Source organism: Canis lupus, chromosome 2, assembly GCF_011100685.1.
Source record: "Canis lupus familiaris isolate Mischka breed German Shepherd chromosome 2, alternate assembly UU_Cfam_GSD_1.0, whole genome shotgun sequence".
In the NCBI taxonomy this organism is placed as follows: domain Eukaryota; kingdom Metazoa; phylum Chordata; class Mammalia; order Carnivora; family Canidae; genus Canis; species Canis lupus.
Window position 1 is genome coordinate 44,651,650 of NC_049223.1, and position 18,055 is coordinate 44,669,704.

General features: G+C 38.8%; 1 protein-coding gene across 2 annotated transcripts in view; it reads left to right on the plus strand.

The window, feature by feature from the left end:
• RAB3C (RAB3C, member RAS oncogene family) overlaps positions 1–18,055 on the plus strand; it is a 273,189-nt gene that overhangs the window by 11,389 nt on the left and 243,745 nt on the right. For both annotated transcript variants that reach the window (XM_038530649.1, XM_038530648.1), the window contains exon 2: positions 10,059–10,286. In XM_038530649.1, coding sequence (XP_038386577.1) covers positions 10,059–10,286 — 228 coding nt within the window. The remainder of the gene's footprint in view (positions 1–10,058; positions 10,287–18,055) is intronic.

Genomic DNA, 18,055 nt, shown 5'->3' on the forward strand with positions numbered 1-18,055 from the left:
ATCAACTAGAGAAACTTGCAAGCCACCATTGATAAATAATTTCTATTCAAATGGCCATAGCTTTAGGAACCTTATAGAGCATTGAGAAAGAATATATGTACCAATTAGCACAATATGACTCTCATGTGATACTCATCTATAGTGTTTGAAATAAAGGATGGGTTTTCTTTTGAGTGTTGTAATTTACTGAACACTTGTTTGAGTGGTAGGACTGGTGAAAAGGGACAACAGAAACATAGTGAACCTGCGGATGTGAAGACTCTTTTATAGCTATATGGATGGGCTTGTTTTTTGTAGTAAAAAATAGCAATAGCTTTTGACTGAAAAGCCTCGATAATTATAACTAGCAAAGTGGCTCTATAAGTCACTTTAATTGGTGGACCTGCACAATATAGAAACATAAGTACCTAAACTAATAACCCACTAAGTTTCTCAAGAATGATTCAGATATTCCTTTTGTGTCATAAGCCCGTGGACAATGAGGTGTTTGCTCCTATACACGACCTACCTTGATGAATGGAATAAAGGAAGAGAAATGTCAGGATTTGGAAGAAATCTTTATAGCAAATCTCTGTAGGAGTTTTTCAAGGGCTTATGTCTTTAAAATTTTTTAAATATTTTTTCAGTGTTTAATATTTTAAACAAGTTTAATGTTTTAACATGTTTAAAAATGTGAAGATATATATATTAAAATTTATGCTTTTTTCCCCAGTGGGAATTTTTAGAGTATTTTACGGGATATTTTTAAAAGAGGCTTTTCATTATACCACAGAGTAATAGATATATCTATTATGTTTAATTTTTATTTTCTTCTTAGGAAGAGGTACTCTTACAAGAGATACTCTTTATTTTGTGGTTTCACTGTGGACGCTGGCCTTCTGTAGCTGTCAGGTGCTTTCTTAGGGAGTGAAGGGAAGTAAAGTCCAATTGTGTGTTATTTTTAAAAATGACTGATGGAGAAAGTCAAGGCCAACTCCCACAGAGCTGAGCAGAATAGAGCCACATTTGCTCTGAGAACATGATTATTGCTTCTTTCGATGCCATGCCTCTTCATATTCTGACGGAGACGTCATACTGAATAATATTACTGGCCCTTAGAGATTCTGGCTCTTACCATGGCTAAGATAATTAACACATTTTTCAGAAATCAGCTTATCTAAGCAGGCTGGGCATTCTAGAGTCTAGATACTTCTTTGCAGAGTCAACATTATGGTGATGAGATCTGTTGTCACTGTTGGCAGAGGTGGTGTCTAGTGAAGACAGCAACTGGTAGAGTGCTAGGATCCCATTTTCCACACCCTGGGGGATCTCAGCCTAAATGTTTGATTACTCAGTATCCTCTTACATATATCCTTGATACCCTGACAATGTACACCTGCCCTGGCTTCTGTGTGGACTATTGCTAATACAGTGAATTCTAAACCTGACTGGTCAAAAGAATCTCATAGGATGCTTAAAAATTATAGACGCCTGAGCCCATATTGGATATTTTAATTCTGCAGAATTCAGATACAGTCCCCCAATTATGGGTATCTCCAATCTAGCGTTTCCTATGAGAATTTTGTTTTGTATTCCTGAATAAAAGTGTATCCAACTAGAGAGAGCAGATATTTGAGGTCACCATGTCTGCTATATCTTGCTACCAAGAGATGAGAAAGCTTATGTATATTTTATCCATGTCTATGAGAAAAGTTTTGTTTTTTTTTATGAGAAAAGTTTTAAATGATTCTTTATCTTTTGTTGCTAAGAGTCCCTTTCATTTTTATAATTTGACAAATTGACATCTGCATATAACAAGTATAGATGTCAAAAATACTTGATGATTTTAAAATATTTTAAACTGAGTTTTGTTTTAAAAGAGTCATATATGAGGAATATGCTTTCTCTTTCTTGGCAATGTGGGGTCAGAGAGGGATATGTGGCTTGGATTTTCAGCCATTTGTCCTGTTTGCATGCCCTAGTCAAGATGACCAAACATCTCAGCTTTCTGGTTTTAGCACTGAAAGTCCCGCAGTGTTTCATGAAACCCCTCAGTCTCAGGAAAACCAGGAGAGTTGGTCACTCTAGTCATATCCCATAATCAAGACACCTGGCATTTCCAATCCCAAGGCCATTTCAGGTTCTACAGGTTAAGAGTTCTCGTGCAGACCTAGGATTCCCTTTTCTCCAGTCATTCACTTCCAAATCCCAAACTTTTGTTGTTCTTTCTTTACTACTTCTCTTTTTCTATATAGAATTTTACTTTAGTGAAAACTCTTTGCCATTTTTTTAGAAAAAGGATGGGGATAACCAGATTGTATGCATGATACTATTTATATATGTTTATATATTTCTATACATACATATGAAAGTCTCTCAATGAGTTCTTACCTTGGAATAATGATATTGTGGACTTTTAAAAATCTATTATTGAAATGTAATTTACATATAACATCGTATAAGTTCAAGGTATTTAACATGTTGATTTTATACATTTAAATATTGTAGTGTGGGGATCCCTGGGTGGCGCAGTGGTTTGGTGCCTGCCTTTGGCCCAGGGCGGGATCCTGGAGACCCGGGATCGAATCCCACGTCGGGCTCTCAGTGCATTGAGCCTGCTTCTCCCTCTGCCTATGTCTCTGCCTCTCTCTCTCTGTGACTATCATAAATAAATAAAATTTAAAAAAAAAATAAATATTGTAGTGTGATTACCACTGTGGAGTTAGCTAACACTTCTATCAGGTCCTAAAGTTGTCATTTCTTGTATGTGTTGGTAAAAATTGAGATCTAGTTTCTTGGCAACCTTGAAGTATATTATACAGTATTGGTGTTTATACTGATATGGTGGACTTTGATGATTTACCAAATTTAGTATCAGAAATCAGATTGAACTTCCCCTAAAGCCAACGCTAAGGCCACATAAGAAGGGTTTCCCCACAATTCCTTTGCATTCCTGGAACTTCTTTTCTCACGCTTTTCTTACCATATATCACTCAAATTCTTCCCCCATATTAGTCAGACTTGAAACTCAGCTCTGCGCCAGTTTCTACAAAAGTCCATTCACACCCAAGAGTCTCATGAGTTTAGTAGCTCTCTAGAAGTTACTGGGTGGCCACAATGTCACAGGATATGTTGTATCACAGGGCATATGGCCATTGGCCACATTCCTTTCCCCACAGCCTCTCCAGACCACTGAACATTTCTTTCTGCACACAGGTGCAGCTTCTATCCTGAGGGTATTTTGATGAGGGCTCTTTGTTCCGTGTCATAATATTTTAATTGAAAGAGTAAGGTGTTTATCTCAGTAATTATGAAACTCTACAGAGTGGAAATATTGGGCATCAAACTCCTTGCCCTCTAAAGTTAGGAAATGAGAAGAAACATATTCTATAAAATTGACCATTTCCATTTTCAGAGAGTAGCATCAATGTTAGTTGGAGAAGAAAGTGAATGGCTTTAATCAAGGATCTAACACATGCCAACAATTTTACTTTGATGATCTTACTACAATTCCTATTTTATAGGTGAGGAAATTACAGCTTAGCAAAGTTAAAAAAAAATAACAAAAATATCAAAACCCCTGACCAAGTTTACACAAGTAGCAGACCTGAGATTCCTTCTCAGGCAGCCTGACCATAGGGTATATGCTCTTTACATAATTCACATATTCACATCACACCAAGAATATAGGATTTTCTTTCTCACAGATGTATCTGCATGCATCTAATTTCAGAACTGCTAGAAAAGAAGTAGAATCTTGTTTTCCTACCTTTTTTCATGCTGTGATTTATAAAGCACAGATTGCTAGTAGCTAGGTTACTCATCGGCATTGCAGGACTGCACTAATGACCGTCTTGTCTTTAGCATTCATGAGGATGTGCAGGTGATGCTGGGACCAAAGCTCTGCTTCATTGCAGCTCTCAGGATTACATCTAGAGAGCTCTCCCAGCCATGTGGTTCTCTTCCCAGAAAACCTTGTTTCCACTCTTTTCTCTGTGGCCTGGGTACCCTCTTTACTGTGCTGCTGCACAGCCCCCATACAGGTACTCTCTCCCTCTGGAAACTCTGAATTCCAGTGTGGGCTGGAGAACAGTGGTCTTTGGTCCTAGTAGGAATAATTTTTACATAGTTTGATAGACTTCATTTTTCTATTTACATCTAGATTTCCAAGAAAATTCAAAAACCATTATAATGAATTTTAAAATATCAAGTTTAGATCATGCCTTTCTTCAGCAAAGGAATATATTTTTTTTTTCTAGAAGCAAAGAGAAGTAGCCTTACCTCATCCAATATTCTTCTGTGGTTGAACTTTGAGGCTTCTTAGTTTGAAGAGAAGCGTGAACTAGGTGAACTCATATATCTATAACTCATGAAGAATGCAATGGGTCCAGGTAACGAGGGCTCAGTATACAGGTTGAGAGAAATCAAGATAGCCTATTGAAAAACAAGGACACTTTTACCTAAATTTCCTCTCAAATACCTTTGCCTTCATTTCTTCTTTAAAAAGGGAATAATGACTTCTGGTTTCCTCTCCAGTGCATTAGGAGCTTAGAAGTTGTCACTCCCATCCTCACATAAGAAAAAGAAACCAAACTAAATGAAAATTATCAACTCTTAGATTCATCAGATAATTGAAGTCACAGAGAAAAATGCTTCCCCTTAGATGGGAGAGATAGCTAACTTGATAAAGAAAATCCCAAGTTCCTGGAACAGAATTTCTGGGGAACTTCCATTGGAGCCAGTACTGGGGTAGGAAAACCTAAATTGTAATTGATGAGTTGCTGGTGACTCAAGGTGGACAAGTCTAAGCAATAAAAGCTCCAAGAGGTGTGGTTTGAGGGGAGGGCACACTTATATAAATTTTACCTTCAGGACACCAGTCAAGTTTTCAGAGAGAAGGTTGGAGAAAATCCCTTCATGCTTATGGCAGGTGGAGGGCAAAGGAGCCCTTTTTAAATACACCCAGAGCATACTGTTTCTCTAACATGGGGGTACCCATAGATAGTGATATCCTGGCACAGTGACAGGTTTAGATGTGATGATGTATGAAAAGCACACAGTACAGTGCCCATTGCAGCAATTATGCTGTCTTTCGGTACATAAGCTGTAAGTTCTACTCATCTATGAGGGAAGCTATGGAGGAGATGGGGATGCAGAGATGGGCTAAAAGGAGAATTGTAAAATGTAGCCTAAGCAGTGCCTTTGAAATACACAGTGATTTGCACCTCGGAAGCATTGTTATCATTTGGCATACTGTCATATACATTCTCCCATGAGCCTCATGAAAGAGTAATTCATTCCCTGCTGACACAAAGAAAAGAGACAAGGGCAATTTCTGAATGCTGCCCTACTTTTCCAGGCCCCTCACTTCAGAGATGGGGTTAGAGTTAGAATTATCTAGTGCCTTGGCTGCTTCCAATTTCCTGGACAGCATTTTCTCAGCTCAGTGGTAATGTGTCCACAGTGGCATGAGCAGTGTTTTATTGCTTCACCACTGGCTCATTCCAGAGCGAAGAGCAGCAGACACACACATGGAGAAATTGCTGGCCAGAGACTGCAAAGAACATCACAATTCCGATCCATTCAGAGAGACAAACCAAGGAGGCAACAAACTGTACAGAACAGGACCTTCCCCAGGAGAAACCACCTGGGGGCCAGATGACAGACATTCGGGAATCCTAACTTTTCATAGTTTCCTTGTTGGTTTAAAATTTTTAGTTTGGACTTCAGAACTGTCAGGAATAAGTCTTTTTTATTATTTAGATTTTTCTTTTTTTCCCAGGCAACCATGATTGAGATTTGAAACTACTTGATGTATTTCTGCATTTCCAATACATATGCCACATCCTCACATTCATCATTCCAGTTTCAAAGAACTACATGTCCTTTTCTGGATAATTTACCCTCCTTCATCCTCCCACTCACCCTCAGGCGGTTATCAGTAGTAGTAGTGGGAATGTAGTATGTTTAAAAAGACTTCTTTTTGTTTTTCTCATGAGATCCACAAAATGGCTTAGTGTACTTCAGATTCTTATGTGCCCAGGGGAATCCCTGAAAATAATTTGCTTTTTCCATTTATTTTGAAAAACAAATGTCAGAAGTTCTGAAGTAGTCTGTAATTGCATGTGTTAGTCAGAGGTAATCTGTTTGGTCCCTAGTGAGTGGAACTTCTGAGGAAACTAGAATTGAAATTAAAGCTGGCACATCAATTAAATCCATAATCTGTTCACCTGCTGTTGAAACAAGTCACACCTAGTGGGACAGCACAATGGTTTCCCAATCCATCAACTCCCAGAGTTTAAGGATTTGCTTTAAATTTGTCAAATTCAGGCAGCCTGGGTGGCTCAGTGGTTTAGTGCCACCTTCGGCCCAGGGTGTGATCCTGGAGACCTGGGATCGAGTCCCAAGTCGGGCTCCCTGCATGGAGCCTGCTTCTCCCTCTGCCTGTGTCTCTGCCTCTCTTTCTCTCTGTGTCTCTCATAAATAAATAAATAAATAAATAAATAAATAAATAAATAAATAAATAAAATCTTTAAAAAATAAATAAATTTGTCAAATTCCTTAGTGACGTATTATAGAGGTCTCATCTATACAATTATATATATTCAATAGGGTAGAAGTCTTATTGTTGTTTGTCTTACAAGCTGATTAGTATTTTGATCAGAGCCCTGAATGAATCTATAAAATGCATACTGATCAAACTTAGGAATGGCATAGATCTGGAAGGGATAACCAATGTTTTTGATGAAAGGACATATAATTATTAGATCAGAATTGAATTATAAATCAAAACAAACAAAATATAGTTAGAGTACATATAAAGATTGGCATTTCCATAAAAAAAATCAATTTCCCAGGTATAGGATGGGCATAAGGGAGACCTATGTTTATTACAGTTAACATGAAAAGAAGTCCTGAGCATTTGAGGAGACCTCATTAAGTGAGCTATGATAAAATATAATAGTCTCATTTTACCCTGCACTACTGTATCTGGAGTATTGTGACCAATTTTGGGAGCCACACAGGGGAACTTGACATCTGGAGAGATATCAGCTTAACCTAGCAGGATGTGTGGGATTTTTTTGGACCTGACTTGTGTGGGGAAAGGCTTCTGGCAGCTGGGATCATCCAGCAAGGGAAAGCTTATGGGGCTGTGATAGGTTCCTTTAGTCACCTGAAATTCTCTGTTGGAAAAGGAATGAGCTCTCCTGATTTACAAGGGAAAATCTAGAACACATGGGCAGAAGCTCTAGGGAAGTAGGTTTTTAACCTAAATCTGAGAAAGAAATGTATAACAATTGGAGTTGTTCAGCAACTTTATAAACTCATAAACTTTTTGTCACTCTGTGTGAAGGGCCCAACTAGATAGACTCCTAGCCTGAGATGCTGAGATGCCTGCAGAAGGGACTCTTGGCCCACATAGAAAGTTGGACTACCTTGAAGATTTTTTCCAACTCTGATTTTTTTAATTAATTCAAGATGAATACAATTTAAAGAGTTGTCTTTTTTTCAAGAGTTATCTTTTATATATCTTTTATGAAATCTGATTTACTTTCTGGGAGGTTATTTCATTTGTACTCATGTTTTCAAATTTCAGCGATATTTTTCCATGAAAACTATGAAAATGTTCACATTACTTAGTATTTAGAAGTGTCAGTAAATTGACATAGTGACAGCAAGTGTCTTTCACATTCATATGCTGTCAAACTGCTTCATTTCTGTTCAGTAAGATTAGGGAAGTTTCTCAATCCTCTGGGCCAAGATTTATATCATTATTCTGCAGCTTAATGAAAGACCTGTACATTCCAAAGCACTTTTTTTTTTTTTTGGCTCTCTGTGAATCTTACTGAGTATATAAATCACGAAATAGTAAAAAAAAAAAAAAAAAAAAAAAAAGTATCTCCGAGAATAGCATGTTAAGAAATTCTTCTAATTAGTCCTATAGAAGCTCTGGATACACCTCTTTACCAGTGTAGTCCTCCTTCAGCCTAGACACCTTGTGCGCTCCCACCACCTTCTTTGCTGCTGACACCATAAAATGTATCAGCCCCTGGAATTGAACATCTTCAATATCTCATGCCAGAGAAAGCCCCAACATAGGTTTCTCCATCTAAATCTCTATAATTATACTCAAAAAGTCTATATATTGATGCTGTTGATACTGCTGCAGGTTTTGGAATCCACTCTTGGAATACGACTTGAGATTGATAGCAGCTATCTGTCACATTTTCTTCTGAGGCATCCTAGAGATCCACAGGAGTCAGTTGGATACCATCTTGTAGTGATAGGGTGCAATATATGGTAGGCTATCAGGCTGAGTATGGGGAGCTCTAGAAAAGTTGCAGTGTCTGTTTTCTGAATGTGGCTTTGCTGAACATTCTTAACCCAGAACCTAGCATCTGGGCTGGTTCATATAAAAGATCTTCTTAACAAAGGCCATTTGCAGGCCTGGCTGAACTCAGCAGTTCCATGAGGAAGGGTGGGTAGTATCAATTGGTGAAAGGGCTATGTCTGCAGGAATGGGGGTGCCACACAAAACAATGTCCTGACTTTCTGGGGCTTCAGAAGTCGTCAGAGCAAGACACCATTGTTCAGACTTATAGTCCATATTTATAGTCTTGTTTTTGTCCTTGGCTGGCTGCTTGTGTTGGGGAAGGTTTACTTTAGTATGTAGATACCTGGGCTGATACACCTTATGGTGTATCTCCCCCTAAAATACATGAATAAAATCCTTAAGAAGCAATGCAGCATCAGCTTTGGGGACATTAAGATGATCATAAAAATGTGGGGTGCCTGAGTGGCTCAGTCAGTAGTGTCTGCCTTCTGCTCAGGTCATGATCCCAGGGTCGTGGGATCAAGGGAGCATTGGGTTCTCTGTTTGGTGAGGAGCCGGCTTCTCCCTCTCCCTCTGCTTCCCACTCTGTCTGCTTGTGCTCCCTCCCCTCCCCCCTCTGTCTGAGAGATTTTTTAAAAATCTTTTAAAATAAAAGATATTCATCAAAAAAGTAAGAAAAAATCAGCATCTATCTAAAGCATTTATAATTACTTATAAAGATCGTTCTCTGTGCTATGCTAGGTGTTTCACATATCTGTTTTATAGATATATCATCTATTCTTTCATAAGAGTTCCAAGTTAGATAATATTTTTTTTCCATTTCATGTAAGAGGAAAATCTGAAGCACACCATTTTAAAATAATAAACCAACCCAAAGTCACACAGCCAGGAAGTGGTAGTGCCATGGTTTGAACCCAGCTAGGATTCTTCACTGATACATTTCATAATGAATATTATGAAATTATGCCTTGTCTTTTAGAGCACATGTGCCTATTTCCTTATTCATCATTGAGAGATAAGGTAGAGGTTAAGAACATGAGCTCTGTCACAACATTACCTGATTTGAATTCTGTCTTTTACTACTCATCACCTGTGTGAATTTGAGCATATTAGTTAATAATTCTGGGCCTCAATTTTCTCATTTTTGTATGAACCTGCTTCACTGGGTTGTTGTTAGAGTTGAGTAAGTTTCTCACACATAAATACCTGCCATCGTCAGTTTTAATTTGAAAGGGATTGCCATTTATTTTGGCATGTTGGTTTAATGTGATGTTAATAGATGAACTGGATACACACTTTGGGTGCACTTTCCTAGGAAATAAGAGAGACTCTAATATTTAGATAATTCAGTAAGAAACACTCTACTGCCTAGCCACTTTGGTGTGTCCATCACTGGGATTATAAAGTTTCAGAGCCCACATGCTCTAGCCAGTTCCTCATATCTTGCTTTTCATGTAACCCTTATAGATGTCTCCTTTGGTGTCTTTGATTGGTTCTGAATGCTGAGCAGTGACAAACACCAACACAGCTGGAAAGAGCTGTAAGATTTGCTGTTCTGTCTTCCAGCAGGGAATTATTGCCATGGATACCATCATCAGAGGAAAACTGGGGAGGATTCTCAACTGGTCTCCTGAGTGGTCTGACATCTGTTTCTGGCAGGGCCAATAATGAGTGTGCTGCTAGCTTCATATCAAATGGAAGACTGATCCACATGTCTCGCATTCTCTCTCTCTTTTAACCACAGATGGCCTCTTCCCAAGATGCCAGGTATGGCCAGAAAGACTCCTCTGATCAGAACTTTGACTACATGTTCAAACTGCTCATCATTGGCAATAGCAGTGTGGGGAAAACATCTTTCCTGTTCCGCTATGCGGATGACTCTTTTACATCTGCATTCGTCAGCACAGTTGGGATCGATTTCAAAGTAAAAACTGTATTCAAAAATGAAAAGAGAATCAAGCTTCAGATTTGGGTAAGTGACTTTGAAATGACAATGTACTTCAGTCTAGGGCATTGAACATAAATGTATGTAAGGGAAATGCTTTCTGCCTTGTTCTGTCCCCATGGGGTCCACAGGCTCCATTTCCAGGTTTTTTGGCGTAGAAAATTCTGTTTCAAAGACAGTAGAGTGATGTCTCTTTAAGGTATGGAGACATAATTATGCCTTGTTGTCAAGTCATACTTCCTAGAGTCTTCAGAAGAAAGAAAATCCAAATATGTGTTGTGTTGGTGGTAGGAGGAACTCTGGGAGAAGCCAGATGCTTTTATCATCTGTATGACCTTGAACAATCTGTGCAACCCTCAATGCCACTTTAGTAATCTACAAAATAGGCAAAATGAATCTAGCCTTTTAGGTTATAGGAAGAGTCCTGTCCAGGGCATTATAAAGAAGAAGGTAAATTACCATATATTGGGAAAACTTAGGTTTGGTCTCTATAAAAAGCCCCAGATAAAACTTGGAACATGGTCTATTTATACTCCACAGACTTTGTTTTCTCAGTTCTATGAGTTATGTTTAAGCACACAAACAAAACAAAACAAATGAAATAAAATATTTAGACAAGGTTTTCGTCTATGCAGAAGGTTTCTCAATAAGTTTTGAGACCATTTGTTTAACTTTCTGCCTCTTCCCACTGCTGCAGAAGATCAAAATTTCTTTAAGTTAAAGAATTAGGGAGATAATTAGGAGAACAGTAAGTGAGAAACAGAAGAAAAATATGTGTGGGTTAACAGGTTCAAGGTAATGGAAGAATGAGGTAAAAATTAGTCATACCAAGAGAGAATTATGTAGTAAACCCTTTTTGTTTATCGTGTAATATATGGGCAGAATGGTGTGGAACATTTCCACAGTAAGTTTTGGCCCCTTCTTCCTGTCCATTTGTGCCTCTGCCACTCAAATTGACTTGAGCTATAAACTCGCATTTCCTCCCAACAGGTGTTTTCTGTCTTCTTCTGAGACATTTCTGGTATCTACTACCGTTTTGTGCCCCCTCCCCGCCCCGGGTTGATCTGTAGGACTGGTGATAAATCTCCTTCCTCAAATATAGAGAGTTGAAAGAAAGATAAATCCCAGAGTGCAGCACCTCACTTTAAAAAAAAATAAATAACACTTCATTTAAATATCTGTATAAACTAAGTGATCTTTAAGTATCTTAAAGCTCTTAGGAGTAAATTTGAAGACATAGGTATGGATGCAGACAGATACACTTTTAGGCAGCTTACAATATAGACTCTTATTATTTTACTTATTTTAACTCTGGAGTCTTCCAAGTCTAATTAGAACTGGTGTGAGAGCTTGGAAAAGTAGTCCCAGGCCCCTTCACTACTCTTCCAGACCCCAAAGCCATTGAGACTCCCTCTTTAGAACTTAAACACACAGTTCTGTCTATGGAGACAGAAAGAGCTGTGTTCATTGCTTTACTTTTTCTTTTTTTTTAAGACTTTATTTATTTATTGAGACAGAGAGAGAGGGAGAGAGAGGCAGAGATACAGGCAGAGGGAGAAGCAGGCACCACATGCAGAGAACCTGATGCGAGACTCGATCCAGGGTCTCCAGGATCACGCCCTGGGCTGCAGGCGTTGGTAAACCGTTGGGCCAACGGGGCTGCCTTGTTCATTGCTTTACATTTGGTTCCTGGTTCATTCTCTTCCTTTTGAGCTTTAGGCAACCCACTGTCATATCAAGATAACTTTCATATTCAGGCTTATAAAAGACCCCTTAACTCTGAGGAGCTTTGGTAAATTGAAAATAAAATTAATTTTGTAACCGCACATCTCTCATTTCTCTGACCATGTTTTTTTTTCTGTTGTTTGTTTTTTTCTGCTACTGAAAGAACAGTCATTGCTTTGGTTGACAGCTCCTAGTTTCTCTTCATTGCTTTATACATTATAGATGCTTAAAGATGGTTGTTGTTATCGTTTAGGGGAAATCCTGGTGTGGTATATTAAATCAATCTAGATATCTCTAGCAATTTCTCAATCTAGGCTTTTTTTTTTTTTTTCATTTATTTATGATAGTCACACACAGAGAGAGAGAGAGAGAGGGGCAGAGACATAGGCAGAGGGAGAAGCAGGCTCCATGCACCGGGAGCCTGACGTGGGATTCGATCCCGGGTCTCCAGGATCGCGCCCTGGGCCAAAGGCAGGCGCTAAACCACTGCGCCACCCAGGGAACCCTCAATCTAGGCTTTTGATGGAAATGTAGAAGCACATATTATCTGTTCTTAATGTAAAACAGATATATTTCAAATAATATAAATAATTTTTTGAGAATTATAAAGTATTTAATATTTACAAAAATATTTTCTTCAAAACACTTAGCACTACTACCAGACCAGACCAGATTCATTGATGTTTCGTGGGGGGTTGAAAATGAAGTTACTTTTGTGTGGGTCTTACTCTTGGATGAAAGTTCATCTGCTTTGAGCCACTTTAAGCCTAACTCAGATCTTTGAGCTGCCTCTACTCTCATACCTCCTCATGCCATTGTTTTTTTTTTTTTTTAAACAAAAGAAGCCCTGGCATCTAACTCTATTTAAAATTGTCTTTAATCGGGATCCCTGGGTGGCACAGCGGTTTAGCGCCTGCCTTTGGCCCAGGGCGCAATCCTGGGGACCCGGGATCGAATCCCACCCACGTCGGGCTCCCGGTGCATGGAGCCTGCTTCTCCCTCTGCCTGTGTCTCTGCCTCTCTCTCTCTCTCTGTGTGACTATCATAAATAAATAAAAAAATTTAAAAAAATTGTCTTTAATCACCATAATCCACCCTTCTTCCAAACTCCAAATTCCTTCAACTCTCTTCAGAGTTTGGTTCAGCCTAAGACTTCATTCAAGGGCTTCCATTCTCCCGTTCCATGGATACCTACATGCCTTCAGGTGTCAGCCAATCAGGAATCTTTCATGTTGCCCTCTCCTTAGTCACAACAGTAGTTTGATGGCCACCATTATCTTTGCAATTAAAGCAGTCTCATCCCTTCCTCTTGCCAGTTATCAGGAACTCTTAATGCACCTATGATTCTAGGGGTGTGAAATTAGGTTTTATGTTACCCAACTGGTTATATACCAACTGGGCTACTAGACTGTGAAACATTCAAAAGAAGTACTATAAAAAGATTTTGTGTTCAGGATGCCTGGGTGGCTCAGTAGTTGAGCGTCTGCCTTTGGCTCAGGGCTGGATCCCGGGGACCTGGGATCAAGTCCCATGTTGGGCTCCCTGTGAGGAGCCTGCTTCTCTCTCTGCTTATGTCTCTGCTTCTGTCTCTCTCTCTCTGTGTCTCTCATGAATAAATAAATAAAACCTTAAAAAAGAAAAAAGATTTTGTGTTCATTGAACTTACAGGATAGTTGGAAAAAGAAATTAATATTCATGGAGTAATTATATACTTAAGCAAATACCAGCTCTATAAGTATTATATATAACTAGTGTTTCTTGAACATCTACCATATGCCAGGCATTATCTTTGCTTTACCTCTAATTCCCACAACAACCCAACTTTGCATTTATTATTATTATTCTTATTTTAGTTGAGAAATCTGAGGGTGGGACAAGTTTAGCCCAAGGTCATGCATGATGAGAAACTAATTCCAGGATGGATCTATCAGATTCTAATGCTTGGGCTTATTCCCCTTTATTAAGCTGCCATAATTAAGAAGCCTTCCTGAATAGGTGGTGTTTTGGTGAAGATAGCAATCTTAAATGATGTATTCTGGGATGTAGAGGAAAATTTTGAAAAACTGTCTATTTTAATGAATTGAGGCATGCCAAGGAAGAAAGGATAAAGAGTAGTATAGGTGGTATTCCTAAGTATAGGTGTACCTACAGTAATTCTAGGGATCCTTGCTTTCTGTTGTCATGTATTAGAAAATATTTAGTTGTGTACAGTTTTGATTATTTAAGAACATCAACAAATAATTTATTTGGGAATATATTTGGCATCGATGATTTTTTTATCTCACAGATTTTAATAACCAATTAACTATTTTCCCCAGCTTTTGGTATTTTTATGTACTTATGTTAATTTGTAACTAATTCATTCTGAAGTCTACAATCATCTTAGCCTATTCTACACAGTCTGCTTCTTTTTATGATACTTCTGATGCCAAATGTGTGCATTTCCTAGACCAATTCTTCATCTTTCTAAGGACACCAACTAGCTGTCCTATTTAATTTAATTCCGATACTAACTACATGGAGTTAGCACAGAACCCAGAGGTAAAGGGCTCTGTTCCGCCACACTGTTCTCTATCTTGCTTCAGACACCAGTCTCAAGTCTGGGTTACCTTACTTCTGACCTACAGGCTGTAAATTTGGGGTTCCCATTACTCTATCTCTCAGAGTCAATAATTTGTTAGAATAGCTCACAGAACTCAGGAAAAACAGTTCTTTTCCAATTACCTTTTTATTGTAAAGAATAGAACTCAGAAACAGCCAAACAGAAGAGAAGAATTGGGCAGTTTCAGGCAGCTGTGTAGACACAGCTTCCATGCTCTCTCTGAGCATGCCATACTCCCAGACCCTTGATGTGTTCACTAACTCTCCAAATCTCATCCTTTAGGATATTTATGGAGCATCTGTTACATAGCATTGTTGATTAGATCATTGGCTCTTGGTGATTAACTCAGTCTCTAGGACCTCTCCCCTCCCAGAGGTCAGAGGGTGGGGGCTGAAAATTCCTTATGTTTACCCAGACAGCCTGAGGTTGTTGATATGATTCTAATTACTTTATCAGTTTTAAACTGTCCATGAATAGGACTATTTCCAGGTTAGGAAACCAAGACATAGAGAGGTTAAATATTTGGCCTTACCTTACAGTTAATGCCAGAGCAGGTCTCCTGCTGGTTGAGCCAGTCTGATTGCTAGTATACTAGTTCACTTTTAAGGTAAGTGCTATGTTATAACCACTGTGATAAATCTGCTTGGTTGCCAGTGGCAACCACCAGGCACAGGAAACATCAAATCTGAAGCCAGATTTCAAGTAGTATTTCTACTATGTCAGGAGAAAGAGCCTGGGTAAGAAGGCTCCCCTGTTTTCCTTTCAGTGGTTTATTTTTTGCATGTGCTTCATAGGGCTTTTCTGAGTCCATAAACTGGATTACATATGGATTTTTAATAGTCCACATTCAAATAAGGCATTTTTAACAGCTGCTAGAAACCATTGACATTTCTTCTCGGACATGTTACACCTCCTCTCTGTGGAAGCTCATTACTGCCTTGCAATAAACTTGTTTAGAGAGATATCATTGTTCATTGTACTTACAAGCTTTGTATTTCATTATTATATTTATTAATCCCTTCATCCTTTACTAAATTAACATTTCTCATTGCATTTTCATTTTATTATCATTTTTATGATTCTCAAATCAAAAATTTTCAAAATTTTAGAGATTCCAAGTATTTAGTCTGATTCTTTTATATTTGTGTGTGTCCATTTAATGCTATTACGAATATATTAGAGAGAGGTTTAGCATGGTTTTTCACTTTAATTGGAGAAAAATATTTCACAGCTGGGGTCTGTATAATTTTGCTTCTAATTTTAAACATCATTTAGCTTTAAGAAAGGCTATGTAGAGTGGATGTTTTCCGAATGAGAAGATTGAAAAATAATAGAGCATCAGTTACTAAGAAGAATATTACCTGTATTTATTTTTAGTATTTAGATTACTGGTATGAGAGCATTGAGGCTTATAGCAATTTGCAAAGCAAAAAGTGTTGGCACTGTATAGATAGCCAGACTTGACAGTGCAGTTCCCCTAAATAAATGGCAACTTCCCTTGCTTAAAGAAAGCAGATGGGTGTCCTTTTTCAGTTGGGTCTTCATTATTTAAGTCCAAAAATCAGAGTTGACTCTAAGTAATGAAGACTTAACTTGAAAAAGCCATAGCTTAAGTAGGTCATAGAGATTTTAAGTGGGCCTGAGACAGGTAGGCAGGAGGACAGAGGAATTTACTGTTTGCCTTTTCCTTTATGACTCCTTATCTTTTGGCTTCCTTTGTCTCATTTCCCCTCTACCTCCTTAATTCATTTCTGAAGCTCTGGCCAGGTTGAGTTGATTGGAAACTGATTCTCTGCATGTTCTGAGTCCAGGGCTGCCACACACAGATACACATTGTACAGTGGTCAAGGGCACAAGCCATAGGGTCAAGTGGGGCTGCTCTCCAACTGGAGTGCCACTTGTTGAGCTTTATGCTCTCCCTTTTCCTTTTCACAGAAGTGCCATCTGTTTGTCAAATGCATGCTGCTGGACCACATGCAAGTAAAGGGGATTCTGATTCTGTATAGTAACCATGTATGCAGGGAGTAACAAGTCAGAATCTAACACAAGAGATGGAATAGTAAACCAGAGAAGGATACAAGTCCTGCTTCCCTAGGGGAGGCATGGAGGAAGACAGTGTTTTAAAATATAGGTTTTATTATTCTTTGTATGGCAAGGCCAACAGATCAGGAGACAACTGTCCTTGAAAAGATAGTTTGTTAATACTCATGGATGCACGAGTATATTCAAAAGAAGGAAGCACAGGCTGGGGAAGCGTTGCACAAAAGGAAGGCGGGGAATCACCAGGGTAGGTCAGGAGGTTGTTCAGGTAGTGTTTGATGAGACCCTCTCTTGTGGTTTCTGTGGCCTGAACAGATTGCTAGTTTGAAGAATTTCGGCAGACCCTGGGGGCATATGGTTTCTGGTATCAAGCCCTGGGGTGATTGGGGGCAGGTGGAAAGTGGCCCAAAGCCAAGAGTCCTGTAAGGGAGGTGGTTGGAGGTGTGTGCTCTGGATTGATTCATTTACATTTGAAAACTGAGCTGCTAGTGAGTTGTTTAATGTCTCTAGGAGTTGGCCAGCTCTGGGGGGGGGGGGGGGGGGGGGGGGGCAGTCCCCATATCAAAACATCAGAATCCAGAAAAATGAAAGACATGCTTGATACAGAAGGCAGAAGGCAGGTTCTTGGAGCCCCCGGGTAGCTTCTGTTGTTGACTTTCTGTCATTGATACTCTGACAAATGCTTGTGATTTCAAATACTCTTGCCACAGGCTCTGTGCATTTCTGGACCTGAGTATTTGAAGACCTAGAAAATAGAGTCAGGAAGAGATCTTACAATACGTTCTGGCTTAACCCCTCATTTGAGGATATGACTGATAAAACATCATTTCTTGAACCCAGTTTTGACCCACAGAGTAAGCACTGTATATTTATATACCTTTTAGAATTAATTTTCCCTGTGAAGGAAGGTGATATTGTTAGCCTTATTTTATAGATGAAGAAACAGAGAATCAGAAAGATAAAGGAATTTGCCAAAGTCATAGCTAGCATGTGTTAGAGGCAGGATTCCAACCAGGGCACTGAATCCAAAGCCCATGCGTCCTTGACTGCATGGTATCAATGAGGTCCAGGCAGACCAAGTGATTTCTTTGAGATCTTTAGGTTAACCAATCTGAAATCCCACGTATGTTAATCCTTAGCAAGTACTTTTCCTGCAGTATATAATGGTTCCATATTTTTTTATATTTTTCCATATTTTTCCCTGTGTCTTCATTACCTGTTCCAAGAAATTATTTATAGTTACAGAAAGAAGTCAGTTGTTTTGCTTTTAACTTACTATCCACCAGTGTGAGTGGGTTGTGCATTATCTATGTTTAAAACACATAGATGTACACAGCAGGAGGGTTTGAAACACGTTCAACTAGCTTCTTCCTGTGCATTTCTGGAATGTCTGTTTCCACTGTTGGGAAACGTGCATATAAAGAAGAGT